Below are 15,017 nucleotides of genomic sequence, written 5' to 3' on the forward strand. Positions count from 1 at the left end.
GGTTTTTACCCCTTTATTTTTAATCAGCAAAAAAAATATTTTATAAATCTGTGAAAAAATTACAAAGATTTAGTGGATCAAGGGTACATCGGCGAAAAGCCATCCGAGAACCAAATCCAAAGAAAAGCAAAAAGCCAACCAAAACACTAACATCTAGGTTTTTACTGTTGACCTGCAATAAAGAGAAACACAAATTACACTAAAAAAGCATACCAAACCGGTCATATCACATATTCTGATTATGAGTTTTCCATAATTCAAGAGTCTAGAATCGCAATCCAGATTCTAGATTCCACCAAAACAATCAGAACGAAACACCCCCTTATCAATCCTTTTTCCAATACAATGGAAGTCAAGACCCGGCATATCTAAAGTCTTAACTATGGACCACGTATGCACTATAAATACCAAACCCACTAATAGCACTGGATACAAATAACCACAAACTGAAAACCAAATTGAGTTGTGTAACTTGCATGTGATCAATCATGGGTTTATCTATGGCTACAAGTGCAGCATTTGCTTTCTTCGTTTGCTTTCTCATCAGCATTGCAACATTCCATGTTTGCTTCTGCATTGGAATTAGCAGCAGCGCCAATCATACTCATAATAATATCACTTGCTTTGAAAATGAGAGAGAAGCCCTTGTTAAGTTCAAGCAAGATTTGAAAGACCCTTCGAATCGGTTATCCTCTTGGGATATCGAGGAGGATTGTTGCCAATGGGCCGGAGTTGTCTGTGACAACTTTACTGGTCATGTCCGCGAGATCCGACTTCAGAGTCCTTATTATTTGGATTCTTCTGCCATAACTTTTGCTAAATATGAAGCTTTTATGAGTCATAAATTACGTGGAAAGGTAAATCCCTCTTTGCTCGATTTGAAGCACCTCCAATATCTGGACTTGAGCAACAATGATTTTGAAGGGACTTCCATCCCTAGCTTCATTGGCTCCATTGCAAATTTGAGATACCTCAACCTGTCCCTTGCCAGATTCTGCGGAGCCATTCCTCCTCAACTAGGGAATCTCACTAAGATCCATTACATGGGTCTCATGAGTGGCTTTGATGATCACAAAGAACTGGTGCTACACAGTGATGGAAATTTGCATTGGCTTTCAGGCCTTGTTTCGCTACAACACCTCGATATGAGTCGTATAGACCTCAGCAAGGCGTTGGATTGGCTACAGGTGACGAGCAACCTCCCTTCACTGGTAGAATTACACCTGTCTTATTGTCGACTCGAGTATGCCTTCTATCCTTCTTCAACTAACAAAATTAACTTTACATCTCTTGACATCCTTGACCTTTCCTATAACAATCTTGGATCATCTGTACCAGGTTGGATATTTAGTCTTAATCACCTTGTCTCCCTTAATTTGATGGAATGTGGCTTTAATGGTCCAATTCCTAGTGGTCTTCAAAACATGACTTCTCTCAAAGTTCTTGATTGGTCTGGGAATCCTTCAAATTCTGCCATACCAAGTTGGTTGTATAGTTTACGTCATCTTGAGTCACTCAGTCTCCAAGGGAATCTTTTGCATGGTGTGATGTCAATTGCCATTGGAAACTTGACTTCCCTCGTTAGCCTTCGGATTTATAGCAACTCTTTATCAGGTCCCATTCCAATGTCGATAGGAAGATTATCATTTTTGATAATGTTAGATCTTTCCTATAATAAGTTCAATGGGACTCTTCCTGAAAGCCTTGGGCATCTTGGAAAGTTAGATTGCTTGTTGGTAAACAATAATTTGTTGCAGGGTGTTGTCTCTGATGTTCACTTTGTCAATCTCACGAGATTGCGTTACCTAAATGCTGGTGGAAACAGTTTAACTTTAAAAGCAAGCGAGAATTGGGTTCCCCCTTTTCAACTTAAAAGTTTGAGTTTGGACTCTTGGCAATTAGGTACACAATTTCCTTTGTGGCTTCCATCTCAGAGGAAGTTGCAATATTTGAGCATAGCCAACACAAGAATTTCAGAATCCATTCCTACATGGTTTTGGCCCTCTTTTCCCAATTTAGAGTACGTAAACCTCTCTCGTAACCAAATTCGTGGAGAGATTTCAAGCTTACGTAATGTTGGTCGTCTTTATGTGATTGACCTTAGTTCCAACTACTTCAGCGGTACGGTACCACTCGTCCCCTCTAATTTGAATTGGCTAGATCTTTCGAAGAACTTTTTTTCGAGGTCTATTTACCATGTGTTATGTGGCAAGGGAGAGGAACCAAACAACGATATGTTCTTTCTCAATTTGGGAGATAACCTTTTGTCAGGAAAAATTCCTGACTGTTGGAAGCATCCATACCTGCAAATGATCAAATTAGAAAACAACAATCTGAGGGGTAGCATTCCAAACTCCATCGGACAGTTAAGTCACCTTCAATCGTTGCACTTGCGGCATAACAACCTCTCAGGAGAACTACCCCGGACTCTACAAAATTGCTCATTTTTGCGGGTCATCGACCTTAGTGAAAACAGATTTACTGGAAGCATTCCACCGTGGATTGGCAATTCATTTTTGACCTTGATAGATTTGAATCTGCGCTCAAATAAATTTTCAGGTGACCTTCCACATGAACTATGTCGTTTAAGCTCTCTTCAAATCTTGGACGTTGCACACAACAATCTATCGGGTTCCATGCCTAGATGTTTCGCCAATTTTAGCGCCATGGCAGAAATAAATAACTCACGTAGCCCGATATTTTACCATATTGGCTATGGAATTGCAGATAATTTATTTCTGGTGACCAAAGGCAGATATGTTGAATATAGCACCACTCTTGGATTGGTGACAAACATGGATCTTTCGAGAAACAATTTGTCTGGAGAGATTCTTGAGGAACTCACTGAACTTAGGGGGTTGTGGTCATTGAATTTGTCTGGCAATCATTTGACAGGAAGAATCCCAAGGAATATTGGTGATATGAGACAACTAGAATCCCTTGATTTCTCACTAAATCAACTTTCTGGGGAAATTCCTTCGAGCATTTCAAGTTTGACATTCTTGAGTCATTTGAACTTGTCCTATAACAATTTGACGGGAAAAATTCCATCAAGTACTCAACTTCAAAGCATGAACGATTCCAGCTTTCTGGGCAACATGCTTTGTGGGCCTCCCCTCACAAGCTGCAACCCAAAGAAGCCAGTCCTTGCTCAAGTTGATCCACCTGGAAGTGAAGAAAATGGAGAGGGATCTTCGGAAGCATTGTTCTTTGCCAGCATGGCCCTTGGATTCGCAGTTGGATTTTGGATTGTGTTGGGTCCTTTATTATTCAAGAGGTCTTGGAGAATCGCTTATTTCCGGGTGCTAGAAGACATTTGGCACAAGCTTTGGGATTTAATTTCTTAAATGTTGCTATATGCTGGTAAACGGAAATAGCACTTTATTTGTTCCTTTGTGTTTGGTTTTCATTATTGTTTCACTATAAGGCAATAGTGTTGGGTAGTTTGTCTAGAAAGTAATATTGGTGGATCTTTGTGTCTTTCCACTCTCTATGTGTAACCTGCAATGATTTTTTATAGTGTAATAAATCTCCTGTGCGTGGTGTAGCTCTTTTTTGTTCTGTGTCCAATATTGTTTGCTTGAATAGGTATGGATGAACTGTGAAAAGAGATTAACTTATTTATACGGGTGGTGTAAACATTTATATTCTTCAAATCAATTATATTGCGCCACATTCCAGTGTTCTATTAATTGGGACCACTGTTTTGACGACGTGGCGTAATGTTATTGATATGGAAGAAACAAATGTTTACACCGCCGATGTATATAATTTATTCTCGAAATGCCTCAACAAATTCAATCAAATTGGTGTGTGTTGTTTTTTCTTTGAGTTGGGCCGAAGCAAGCAATCCTTAATAATTCTATGGGCCAACAACAAGAACAAGATGACCAAGATTAGGATTTGCCGTAAATGAACTCCTGACGTCCTTTCATTGGCTTGTACGTCCTAATACATTTCTTCTGTGTAAGTGAACATTTTTTTATGAGCTGGTAATAATTTTACTTTCCCTACGTTTTGAACTTCAGGTAGACTGTCAATCGGGTCGCTATTTTGACAGATAAATTCGGTCAACCGATATGATTTGCTTATATGGAGTTTGTACTGAAGTTGTCCATAATGTCCTGTTTTTGAATGAATCAGAGTTGCTTGGGCGCCAGTTGAAGGTCTTGAAATTAAATTTGATTGAGCAACTTTAACAAAGGTTTTAAATTCCGCGATCAGTGGATTCTCTTTTTTATGCAGGTGTCTGCAAAGCGAACAAACGTACCTGGAATGAAACAGTATCGAGGAAGGTGTCCAAACCCATATTTTGGCTTTCCATCCCGAAGGCCCTCCATGCCCGGTCCGCCTTTCTATACTTCATTTGGATATGGGTAAGTAAGAAGTAGGATTATCTAAATTTGTTTGCTTACTGGTAAATTAAAAGATGGGATAAGGAGAAATATTTTTGTTTTGATAACTAGTAAAAGTATTGAAAATGTATAAAGAGATGCCACCCATGTACCAAAGAAACCAAAAGAGGTCAAACAATAAATAATGCGCATACACATACGTCTCTCTGAACGCCGAAAATATCTGACATATCAAGGAATTGATCAAGGGTTGGTTTGCACTCCCTCGACTCCCAAACAAAACAAACTAGAAAGGAAAAGACACATAATTTTTAGCAGAGACATCTCATCCATGTCAAACTGTCTATGATTCCTCTCTCGCCAAATGAGCCTCATCAAGAACAGTGGAATCAACTTCCAAAGCTTTGTCTTCTTCTATCCACTCCAGCCCCATACTTCCAAGTTCCAAGTGAGGACCATGCACACCAACCTTCCCGATGCCTAACACACGCCACTTTCCTCCAACCCCTATCCCTTTCACTAGCAAACCTCTATAAACACCGATAAACTTTGATTGAATATCGCGAGCTTCCAGGATAAGGAGAAACATAGTATGGCTTGGATTCGAATGTCAATTGCAACTCCAGTTTCCTTTTCTTTCCTCCAATTCCTTGGCACCGTACAATAAGATGTTATCAAACTAGATGTTCTCTCATTCCGTTCCATGAGAACCAAAGGTGCCACATCCCAAAATGAGAAATGACCGGCCGTAAACCACAAGGCTAGCTTATGGAACACGCAGCCTAAAATAAAATAAGTCGTCGATCAATAAATATTTTTGGTTATTAAATAAATCTCAATCACAAGCATGGGGCACAAACATTTCATGAATCAAACAATCTCAAAAAGATCCAAACATCTGACAAAATGTTTCAATTGTGAAAGCAATAAATAAAATACTAAATTATGATGAGACACTCTATGGAGGTCAAACAAAAGAACACCCCGAGATACCGCCAGAGTCCTCCTAACTGCCCAACTTTCTTGAAAAAGAAGTTGGAATAAATCCGTCAGCTGACGAACTCAGTGAGTAGCAAAGCATGTATATTAGAATAAAGTTCTGAAATAGGAATCAAAATAATTTATCATGTCTGTCACGTCCTCAAATTTTTAACATAATTACAAATGATTTTCATAAATAAGACTCACAATTATTTCGTACGATACCCAAAAGAGTCCAGTATTCCCATTTCCGTAATTGCATTTCAAAGTCCAATAGTTCCCAAAATATTACATCATTGGCTCAACGGCCCAAATTAACTTAAGTATCAAGTGTCAAGAGAGTTAAGAGTTTACAAATATTCTTTAATCAAAAGAATCACAACTTAAGTTACAAATACATCTTTCAAAATAAATTTTTCAAAGATGACTAGGTAACTCCGTCGAGTAGCTTTCAAAAAGGGGTATGTCCACACTTCAAGCGTTCCAGTCATGCAAGCTACTGATCCGGGTTAGCACCTGAAAATAATATAAGGTCTGAGCTACACTAGCCCAGTAGAAAAGTCTACGCAAACTCTATATGCAAATGAGATGAAAGATGCCGATGAAACATAGACTTTCGGATAACAAAGGAGCATGGATAAGGCACAAGCACTATATTAGAAATTAAGAACTTAAACACACACTTCAGTCTTGTCAATCAACCTATCATTGTCCTTTAAATTCCTTTTTACTTATCTTTCGATCTTCACACATCCACCACATATGGTTACATTCCAACCGCTTAGTATCTCATAAGTTCCCTATGGATCCTTGATGGGCACACAAGAAATCCTTCATATCGTCACATCACGATATCAATCAAAAGACATTTCGGGCATTAGGACCCCGTATACCCAATTTACATTCCGGGTGATCATGACCCCGTACATCCAATTCTCATTCCGGGTTCTCGGGACCCCGTATGTCCGATTCTCATTCCGGGTTCTTAAGACCCCGTATATCCGATCCATGTTCCGGGTGCTCGGGACCCCGTATATCCAAATCACACATTTGGTTCCTAGCTTCAGGTTCAACAAAATCAACCCTTACATTACATGTTTCTCGTTTCATTGAATAGCTACCCTTTATGTCATCTTATCATTCACCTGTTCTGAAACCGTCATTAATTCCTCTTTAAGCAATCTACTAACCTTTTACTTCAAGTTAAACCCATGACCCACGCATCAACTACTCACTGCGGTTTTCGGTTTATTTTAGGCGGTAACATATCACATTGTATTCGTAATCCATTAAAGTCAATCCGTTGATCCTAGTATCCATGATAATTAACTCGATAAGTTCATTCAAGTCCAACGGACACGATTTATGTATGAAATAGGTATTATTCTCCAAACACTAGAAAGAATGCGCAAACGAACCTAATAGAGTCGAAGAAAGGCTCCAAAAAGTGGTTTGGAAGAACGTATAAAAAGCTGCTGAAAGACACTGTAGCAGCTCAACCACCTACCGGTAGATGGTTGAATCCTACCGGAAGAAGGGAATAATTCGGCACTTGACCTACCGGTAGGTAAAGAAATCCTACCAGTAGAAACTGCAAACAGAAGAGCCAACATTTTGAACGAAACGACTTTGTACTTGGCCTACCGGTAGGCAAACAAGTTCTACCGGTAGGTGGATGAATATATTGTGCACCTTGAGCAGCTTGACCTACCGGTAGGTAGGAAGTTCCTACTGGTAGAAACTTGATACGTTGAGCAACTTTTGAGCTACTGCAGTACGTTTGAGCTGGTTGAGGAAAAAAGTTCTTACTTGTCCTACTGGTAGGCAAGAAGTTCCTACCGGTAGGGAAAATGTTTTTCAGGCGATTTTGACAGGATTTTTCAGATTTCGATCCGATCTCGATAACAATCAATACAAGCTCAAAGATGGTACAAAAACACTCAAATAACATATAAAGAGAGGTAGAATTCCCTACCTCGAGTATCCAAGCTGAAACCAAAGAGATTAAGCAAGCTCTAGCTTCCGGAATCCCAACTGAGCTAAATACACCGAACCGAGCTCTATCCAACGCGATACGAGCTCGATTACACAAGTAGAAAATGGAGTTGAGGTTGGTAGTTTTGGGTTTTGAGTTGGGAGGTGAGTTTTTGGGTGAGAGAGTGAGAGAGATGAAGAGAGTCGGGAGAGAGAGTGAGAGACCGAGAGGTAGAGAGGGGAAATAAATCCCCTGCCACACACACACACATATACACCAAATTGCACTAACACCCACATCTCCCAAATCCTTGCACATGAACCACAACCATTATTTTCACATTAAACCATCCCTTATCCCTTTATAAAACATTAAAATTTAATAAAGAAATTTACGGATTTCTACAATGTCAATATAAATTTGGCATAGAGGTGAACAATAAAATAATCAATTAATCTAATAAACGATTCATCCGATAAATCTTAATGGTGTTTTCAATCCAATCTCCAACAACAATGGGGAACCACAACCAAAATCAATAGTACCAAGTGCCAGTGAATAAATATCTCAAAATTGGATCCAATATCAGAACTTAGAGTCACCACGAGTAGGCAGCCCGTAGAACTTTTCTCTAAGCTAGAACGATCCGGTCAATAACAACCGTTGAGTATTAGGGTCACCGGCCTAATCCGGTCTCTTCCTTAATGGCCAGAGTCACCCACACACAGATGATTAATTTCCTTGGACTTTCAAAATATGTTCCCATCAATATCCACAAAGTTCTCACCAAAAGATTATTCGATCAACAAATGGTTTCACCAATCCGCATGCAAATTTCAAGAACCAAATAAAACAAATACATATTCTCAATTTCAATCATTAATTTTCTAAAACAATAATTTAGGGGATACGGGAAAAGTTCGAAAGTACGTAACATGCTTAACCACTTACCTGGATTCAAAAGTAATGCAACTCGAACAATAGAAACCGAGCCTAACCTGAACAATAAAATCATATAATCACTAACTATAGTTTCAAGTATAATTCTATAACAATCTAGCTAAGACTACCTAAGAAAAAGAACCGAAACTAAGATAATAGTAAGCCTCCAGTTGAAACTACGAAACCCAACTTAAACTCCAAACCCATTAATCTGTTCTTCATGTACCCAATATGTTCCTGCCAATAACACCAAAATTCCTCCTTCCGATATAATATACTAGTTTTTCATGCATTAAGCCAAGATTGCACATGCACCCAACTGCCGAGATCTCTCTCTCACACACACCAAAATCACCATCCACAGCACCAATGCACACACATCACCCCGCACCACGTCGCACACACGAAACCCACATGACAATCTGCCCACATCGGGCTCTCTCTCTCTCTCTCTCTCTCTCTCTCTCTCTCTCTCTCTCTCTCTCTCTCTCTCTCTCTCTCTCTCTCAATATAAAATACAAATTAACTCCATAATAGTCTCCAATCTCTGATCAAAAAAAAAAAAAATTTCTCCAATCCATGGACCCAATTGCTATGAGAAAAGGTAGATGAACAGAAACGAGAGAGATGGAGTACTATTACCTCAAAAGAATTCTAAGAAAAACTCCCCTTCAAAGTGTGGCTCCTTCTCTCTCTCAAACGTCAGGAGTTCTTTTAATATAACCAAGTTCTCTTAATATAACCCCAAACCCTCTATATTTGCATCTCTACCTGTACACGTTATAAACTATCCACTAATCACATAAACCCACAATTATAGCTAATTAGTTAATTAGAGTTTAGGTAAGTAAATAGCAAAAATATATCTACTAATAATCTGATCCAACCTAATAAAAACTAACAGAATTACCATCCAGTATCACTATTTTACTCAAAATCAATCTCATACTCCAAAGATTACAATCGTGTCAATATTACCCATAGAGCACGCAAAATAATTAATTAGGACCCAACCATAACACTCCAATAATAAAATGCAATGTAAATAAATAAATAAATAAAAATGCTAGGTCGTAACAAGAGGAGATTTCTCCAATCAGTTCCTAACATGGAAAAATTAAGGCTCCAATGTTCCTGATGCTAGAACTATTTTGGAGAGAAATTCTGCGCCAAATTATTTTGTTCGAGGCTTTCTTCTGGGCTTGATAGAACTGCCAGTTATGACTGCGTTATTGCCCTCCAATCTACCAGATGAAGAGAGAAGAAGCACAGTTGAACTGAGTTCTACACCATAACCGACCAAACTGTTTTTGCCCTTGAACAACCCCTTCAATTTTATCTTTGTGCTGACTTATGGAGTATTAAGTTTGAATGGATGTTTTGATTGTAAAGACGTTGACGTCCTTATTCTCTATGGATTAACCATGCTGCAGTTACAGCAAGACTTCGATATGACGTTGCAGAAAGTTGGAAAATGCATATATACCATATGGTCAGGATTTAGAATAATGCTGAGAGCCTGAGACACAAATAGCTTTTGCGAGTTTAGTGGAACAATGTAAAAAAAAATTTGTGCTTAATTAGAATGTGGAAAAGAACTCTGAGAATTGCCTGTGTTAACTTTTAGTGTACTTATCCTGTGAAATGGAAGCAAGAGAACATGTTTCTCGGTTGTTACAGTTAGCTGGACCGATGGAGGCTGTTCTTTGAAAAAGAAGGATGGGTTCACATTGTAACGACATGGATCGTTAGTCGTATTAGTTTTAAGTGGTTGCCTATTCACTACTGCCTATTCACTACTACGTTTCATTTCATAATTAGCTAGGCAACTACTTGCTTGGGCATTGTTTTTCAGTCAGTCGCTCCACCTATGATGGGAAAGACTTGTTTCTGCATCGCCTTATTACTTTGCAATTTGCACTTCCAGAGTTAATTAGCTGATGTCAATTTCTCTCTCCTGTACAGAAGGGTTCCAAGGTTTAGGCAGCCAATGCGGTACAGGCCGAAATGATTGTGGATCATGCATTTGTGGGTCTGTCGATGCACTCTCCAGTTTTCCTAATTTCCTCATTTGTGAACAAGTGAATTGCAGAGTTGAGACATTTTAGGAGACTTGATTTCATAAGAACTTGTTACCATGATATGCACACCAGATCAAAGACAGACCCGATCATTTCTTTTCTTTTCTTTTCAGTTTTTTTAGCTTACCATATATAGGAGTCATGGATTTAAGCTAGTTATTTGGTTGCATGCTTCATCTGTTTCGGCAAAATTTGGAAGGGGCAAAGTACTGTACTGAGATGTTTCTGGATGGTGGCTTTTATGAAATTGGAATTAATCTGATAGGGGTTTCTGATTTCTAATTCAATCACAATTGCTTTAATAGTTGAGTATTCACAGATGGTTTTCACCGCCATTAACTGATGAAGCTTTGGACCTTTGGTTAGAGGAATATATTCAATTTTGTTTAATTAGTTATGAGATGAAGCGGTTTTCGGAGGACTCGCCTCTCAATAATCCTAATCTCTATCTCCTCATCCCTAGAAAGAAGCTCAAGCTTGAGAACTGAATTTTCTTTTTTCTGCGGCCTCAAGTCTTTTCTCTGTGGCCACGAGTTTTTTCTCCGTGGCCATGAGTTTAGATGTAAAAGCTTGGCTCTCTTGTTCAGACTTTGTAGATTCCCATTCATGAGTTTTCTTGGCAATCGCATCATTCAGTTTTTGATCATGTTCTTCTCTAACTAGTCGAAGTTGTCTAACACACTCCTTGAGAGGTCCATTGAGATGGAGAATTCGATCTTCAAGGGCTGAATTCCTTTTAGTTGCATCCTCAAGTTGTTGCTTGAAAACCACTGCTTCACTTTCAGCCTTTTCCCATCCTAGTATGTGAGACAGCAAACAAAAAGGCCAAATAGATGTCAACTTCCAACTTGAAGAAGAGGGTGGATATCTGAAAATATTGTTATTATGCTCAAACTTTCAAATTTGAATGATTCAATCACAATCTGCAGATGGTTGTCGCTGAATAATAATTCACGACAGTTTACTTCCCCAAGGCCTCTTGAATTACTATAACGTTAGCAGTTTGGCAGATGGGAAGATAAGCACCAAAGAAAAGACAAAAATCAACATCTAACGACCCTAAGAAAGCAATTAAAAATCATTTAAGAAGTACCAAAATAAGAGAGGAACGTAAGTTGAGAAAGAAGGGTGCCAATCATATTTGTCCTTTCAATTTGTGAAGCAAATTGGGAAAAGAAAAGAAAAACATGCGTTTCGAAAAGACTTTCCGCAAAAGGTAGGAATAAAGGAAGTACCTGATATGGCTTCCTCTGCAACTTTTTCATGCTGCTTTATCAAGTCTTCCTTCGCCTTTATGTTGAGAAGAGCAGCTGAGAGCTTCTCTGTTAAACTCTTCACACATTCATCAAGTTCTTCGTAACTTGGTGAAGCTTTAGATGTGACTTCTGGAGATTAGGTATTATGGTTTGAACATACCTTCAGTAATCAAATGCCAAACAGATAAGAGGACAAGAGAAACTCAAATGCATGCGGAATGTGAAAGTAATGTATAAACCTCAAAGCACATATATTGAGGCTCCCAGCTCCTTTTTGCAAGACATCCCACCACCGGTACTTTCCTTTTCATTTTTCCCATTTTTTTCTGTTTGGAAAACGAGACTTGTGCACCAACCAGACTTGAATGCAGCACTACTCTGCCGTGGTGGGAGTGGATACTACTTTTCAGTTAACAACTGGCCAAAAATGCCATAATTTCACTTCTATGCGATAATGAAATGCAAAGTTAATACGGATCTCAACATCCTAATACTAACCAACTACAGTGGAAAGAAGAAATCCTGCTTATAACTGAGGATTCCGATTTCTATTGTTATGAACATTATTTGGGCCATGAATGTCTGAGTCTAATGGTTGGAGTTAGTTTTATTTACGTAGTATGTAAATGATTTTGCAGCCACATACCTAAGTTCCAATCTGCAGAGAGCTTGTGAATTTTCGAAGCACTAATATGTGAAGCAGCGCTGGTTCTAAAATAGTAAACTCTATTTCACCTCAATGACAAGCACAGGTTTCCCATAAGCTGAACCAGAAGGATAATTTCTTTACAATGGTCAAAGTTTACAGGATCAAGAATCCACCATATATAACCAATAATTAGAGCTTGTTATATCCTTCACCGAGCCTCTCTCTGAGACAGGGCCTAAATTGTTCAATGGTGGTGTCACGAGGTTTCAAAGTGAATACATTAGGAAAAAGATTGTTACTCTACGGTGTGCGAGTAGTTGAAGATAAATTTTGGGTAAAATGCCAACAGGAAAAAGAGTACTTTGTGGCAATTGTGGTCCTACTCCATTGAATATTTGGACAAATGTGGTCCAAATGATGCTGGACAACCACTGTGATTGACCTTGATAAGATGGAACCTTTTCCTAGCCATTCAATAACTCGAGACTGAGAGGTGCTCCAGCTGTTAGGAAACCGAATCCTCAAGACCCAGTAATGACGCGTACAGATTAGACAACAAAAATTGTAAAACCCTATAAAGCGGAATTAGGGTTCTACCTCAACTCCCTGCGACACGAACGCTGGTTGAACTTGTTATAGCACGTCTTGCTATAAACCACGAATACTGCTCGACCGTACCTTACAATCTTCTATCGTATTCCCTGCACGTCTAGAACACGAACCAAGTGTGGACTCTTTCGTGATCTGTTTGCTCTCTCTAAGCCTGCCTCTATTTACTGAATAATAGAAAAACATTCATCCTGACCTAAAGAGCATAACGTGTATATATAGGGCTACGATAGGAACCTAAGGAGTAATAAGTCTGGGCTCCCAGTGTAAATAAGAAAACTTAATCCCACCAGGATTCTATTTCTTATTTCACTAATTATAATTCACCCCACTACAGAATTATAATTGTACTCCCGTCCTTATCTCAATTATATTACGAGCTCCATGATATTAAATACGCATTAATCTCCCCACGTTAAGATTACAGATACCCGTTGATTAAAATAAATTACTAACACCAGCAAGTATACCAGAACTCCACGGCAAAAACGTTTTCCACAACCTTCCTACCGCTAAAGTTTGGATCTCTTTCCGAAACTAGTATGACCACTTTTTGAATCTAGAAAAGCAGACATGCTTTATAGACCGTTTTTCCTTGCATTATTGTTTCATGTCCCCCTCTCCAAATTTGAATGCTCTTATTTTCACCTAAGAAACTGGACGGATTCAGTTATTCTATTATCATGCTCTTTCTTCAAAACCCAAAGATGTACGAAGATTATTTCCAAAAGTGGATTGTGATCACAACTTCAGAGTAACATAACTACTTCATTCTAAAATATTTTTCATGGAAACAAAAAGCGCAGAAGTTATAGAAGATTTGCATGCACATGTATGCTTGGGCATATATGTCCACCACTTTATATTAACCAAATTCAATCTCTTTAAAATTGGTTCTTGAATACAATCAATCTCATAAATTCTGCCATCTCACTTTTCCATATATAGGGAAAAAATGCAAATCGATAAGGACCCATCACAATTTAGCATAGTTTAGAATACAGTTTGAAGGGCACAATTTCACTTACTTTTGGGAAACTAATGGCAATCTTATACAAAGGCGAGATTAGCAAACATGATTTAGCGTAGTTCAGAATACAGTTTAAAGGGCACAATTTCACTTACTTAGTAAGCATAGTATAAACGGAGTGCACAGTTCTATGAAATTCTGTAGAACGCCATTCAAAAAGGGAGAAAAAAAAATCTCCAGAAGCCCTCTACTTCATTATATGTATTTCAACCAATAGTAAGAAGAGTGTGCCCTCTACTTCCCTATAAACCACAAAGTCTCTACAGCATCGAGAAAACCCATAAATATAAACCTTTTCATCTTTGAACCAATACAAAGGAGATGGCAAAAAAAAAAAACAGATGAGAGAAATACGTGAGAGAGAGAGAGAGACGGTGGTTGGGTGGTTGTCGGTGGTGTGCGCCTAAGATCTGGAGGAAGATGGGAAAGAGGAGTGAGTTCGGGTCGTTCATGGTTCAGAAGGGAAAATAAGAGAGATACCGCATACTTGGGCTTAGTGGCAGCTTTGTAATTTAGGCAAAAACGATGGGCTCTTCAATAGAATTGGAAGAATGCTTTTCAACCTTTAGATCAAATCAATCTCAGTTATTCTAATAATTTGTCCCCACACCCTTGTATTTTATTTTATTATGTAGATGTGCAATTAAAATAGACCCTCCAATCAAAGTTATTAATCACGTACTGTTTAGCGTGCCATTTTTCGTAATGAGATGCTATGTAATGGTACTGATTTGTAATTCAATAGCGTTCCGGATTATCGCCATATACAATTTTTTTTTTTTTTGTATTTTTTATATACTTACGTATAACTGGAAAACATAAAATAGAGAAATGAAATAAATTCTAACATTTCGATACACCTTAATACTAGTTCTAATAACAAATTAACTTGGTTAATATAAAGTGGACTCCAAATACCTTAAAATTCATGCCGTTTTATCAAAAGAAAACAACTATACTACTCCCTCCGTCCCCTTTTTAAAGTCTAGTATTCCATTTTGGATTGTCCCTTAATAAGAGTCCATTTTGTAAAGTTAGTGGGTAAAACTTGGTACATTTTCTATTTTGCCCCCAAAAGTAGATTCCATTTTGTAAAGTTAGTGAGTAAAAGTATAATAATGATGTCTCCATGGAGGGTA

The 15,017-nt window shown here is 38.3% G+C and overlaps 2 protein-coding genes across 2 annotated transcripts; both read left to right on the plus strand.

The window, feature by feature from the left end:
* The first annotated feature begins 488 nt into the window (after window positions 1-488).
* Window positions 489-3,347, plus strand: LOC131321266 (receptor-like protein EIX1). Its single transcript, XM_058352268.1, has one exon. It carries the CDS (start codon window positions 489-491, stop codon window positions 3,345-3,347), a length of 2,859 nt encoding a protein of 952 aa, XP_058208251.1.
* Window positions 3,348-3,357: 10 nt separating this feature from the next.
* Window positions 3,358-10,378, plus strand: LOC131321267 (polyadenylate-binding protein 1-like). The gene is given in 7 exon segments (XM_058352269.1): window positions 3,358-3,363; window positions 3,521-3,588; window positions 3,682-3,763; window positions 4,033-4,102; window positions 4,105-4,166; window positions 4,246-4,376; window positions 10,219-10,378. Coding segments are annotated over 7 exon segments (465 nt in total). The 3' UTR covers window positions 10,265-10,378.
* The last annotated feature ends 4,639 nt before the right edge of the window (window positions 10,379-15,017 follow it).

The sequence above is a fragment of the Rhododendron vialii genome, chromosome 3a, assembly GCF_030253575.1.
Source record: "Rhododendron vialii isolate Sample 1 chromosome 3a, ASM3025357v1".
NCBI classification, from domain to species: Eukaryota; Viridiplantae; Streptophyta; class Magnoliopsida; order Ericales; family Ericaceae; genus Rhododendron; species Rhododendron vialii.

What these genes read in the sequence shown, in the direction of transcription:
- LOC131321266 (XM_058352268.1), top strand. Translation starts at nt 489, where the DNA reads ATGGGTTTATCTATGGCTACAAGTGCAGCATTTGCTTTCTTCGTTTGC.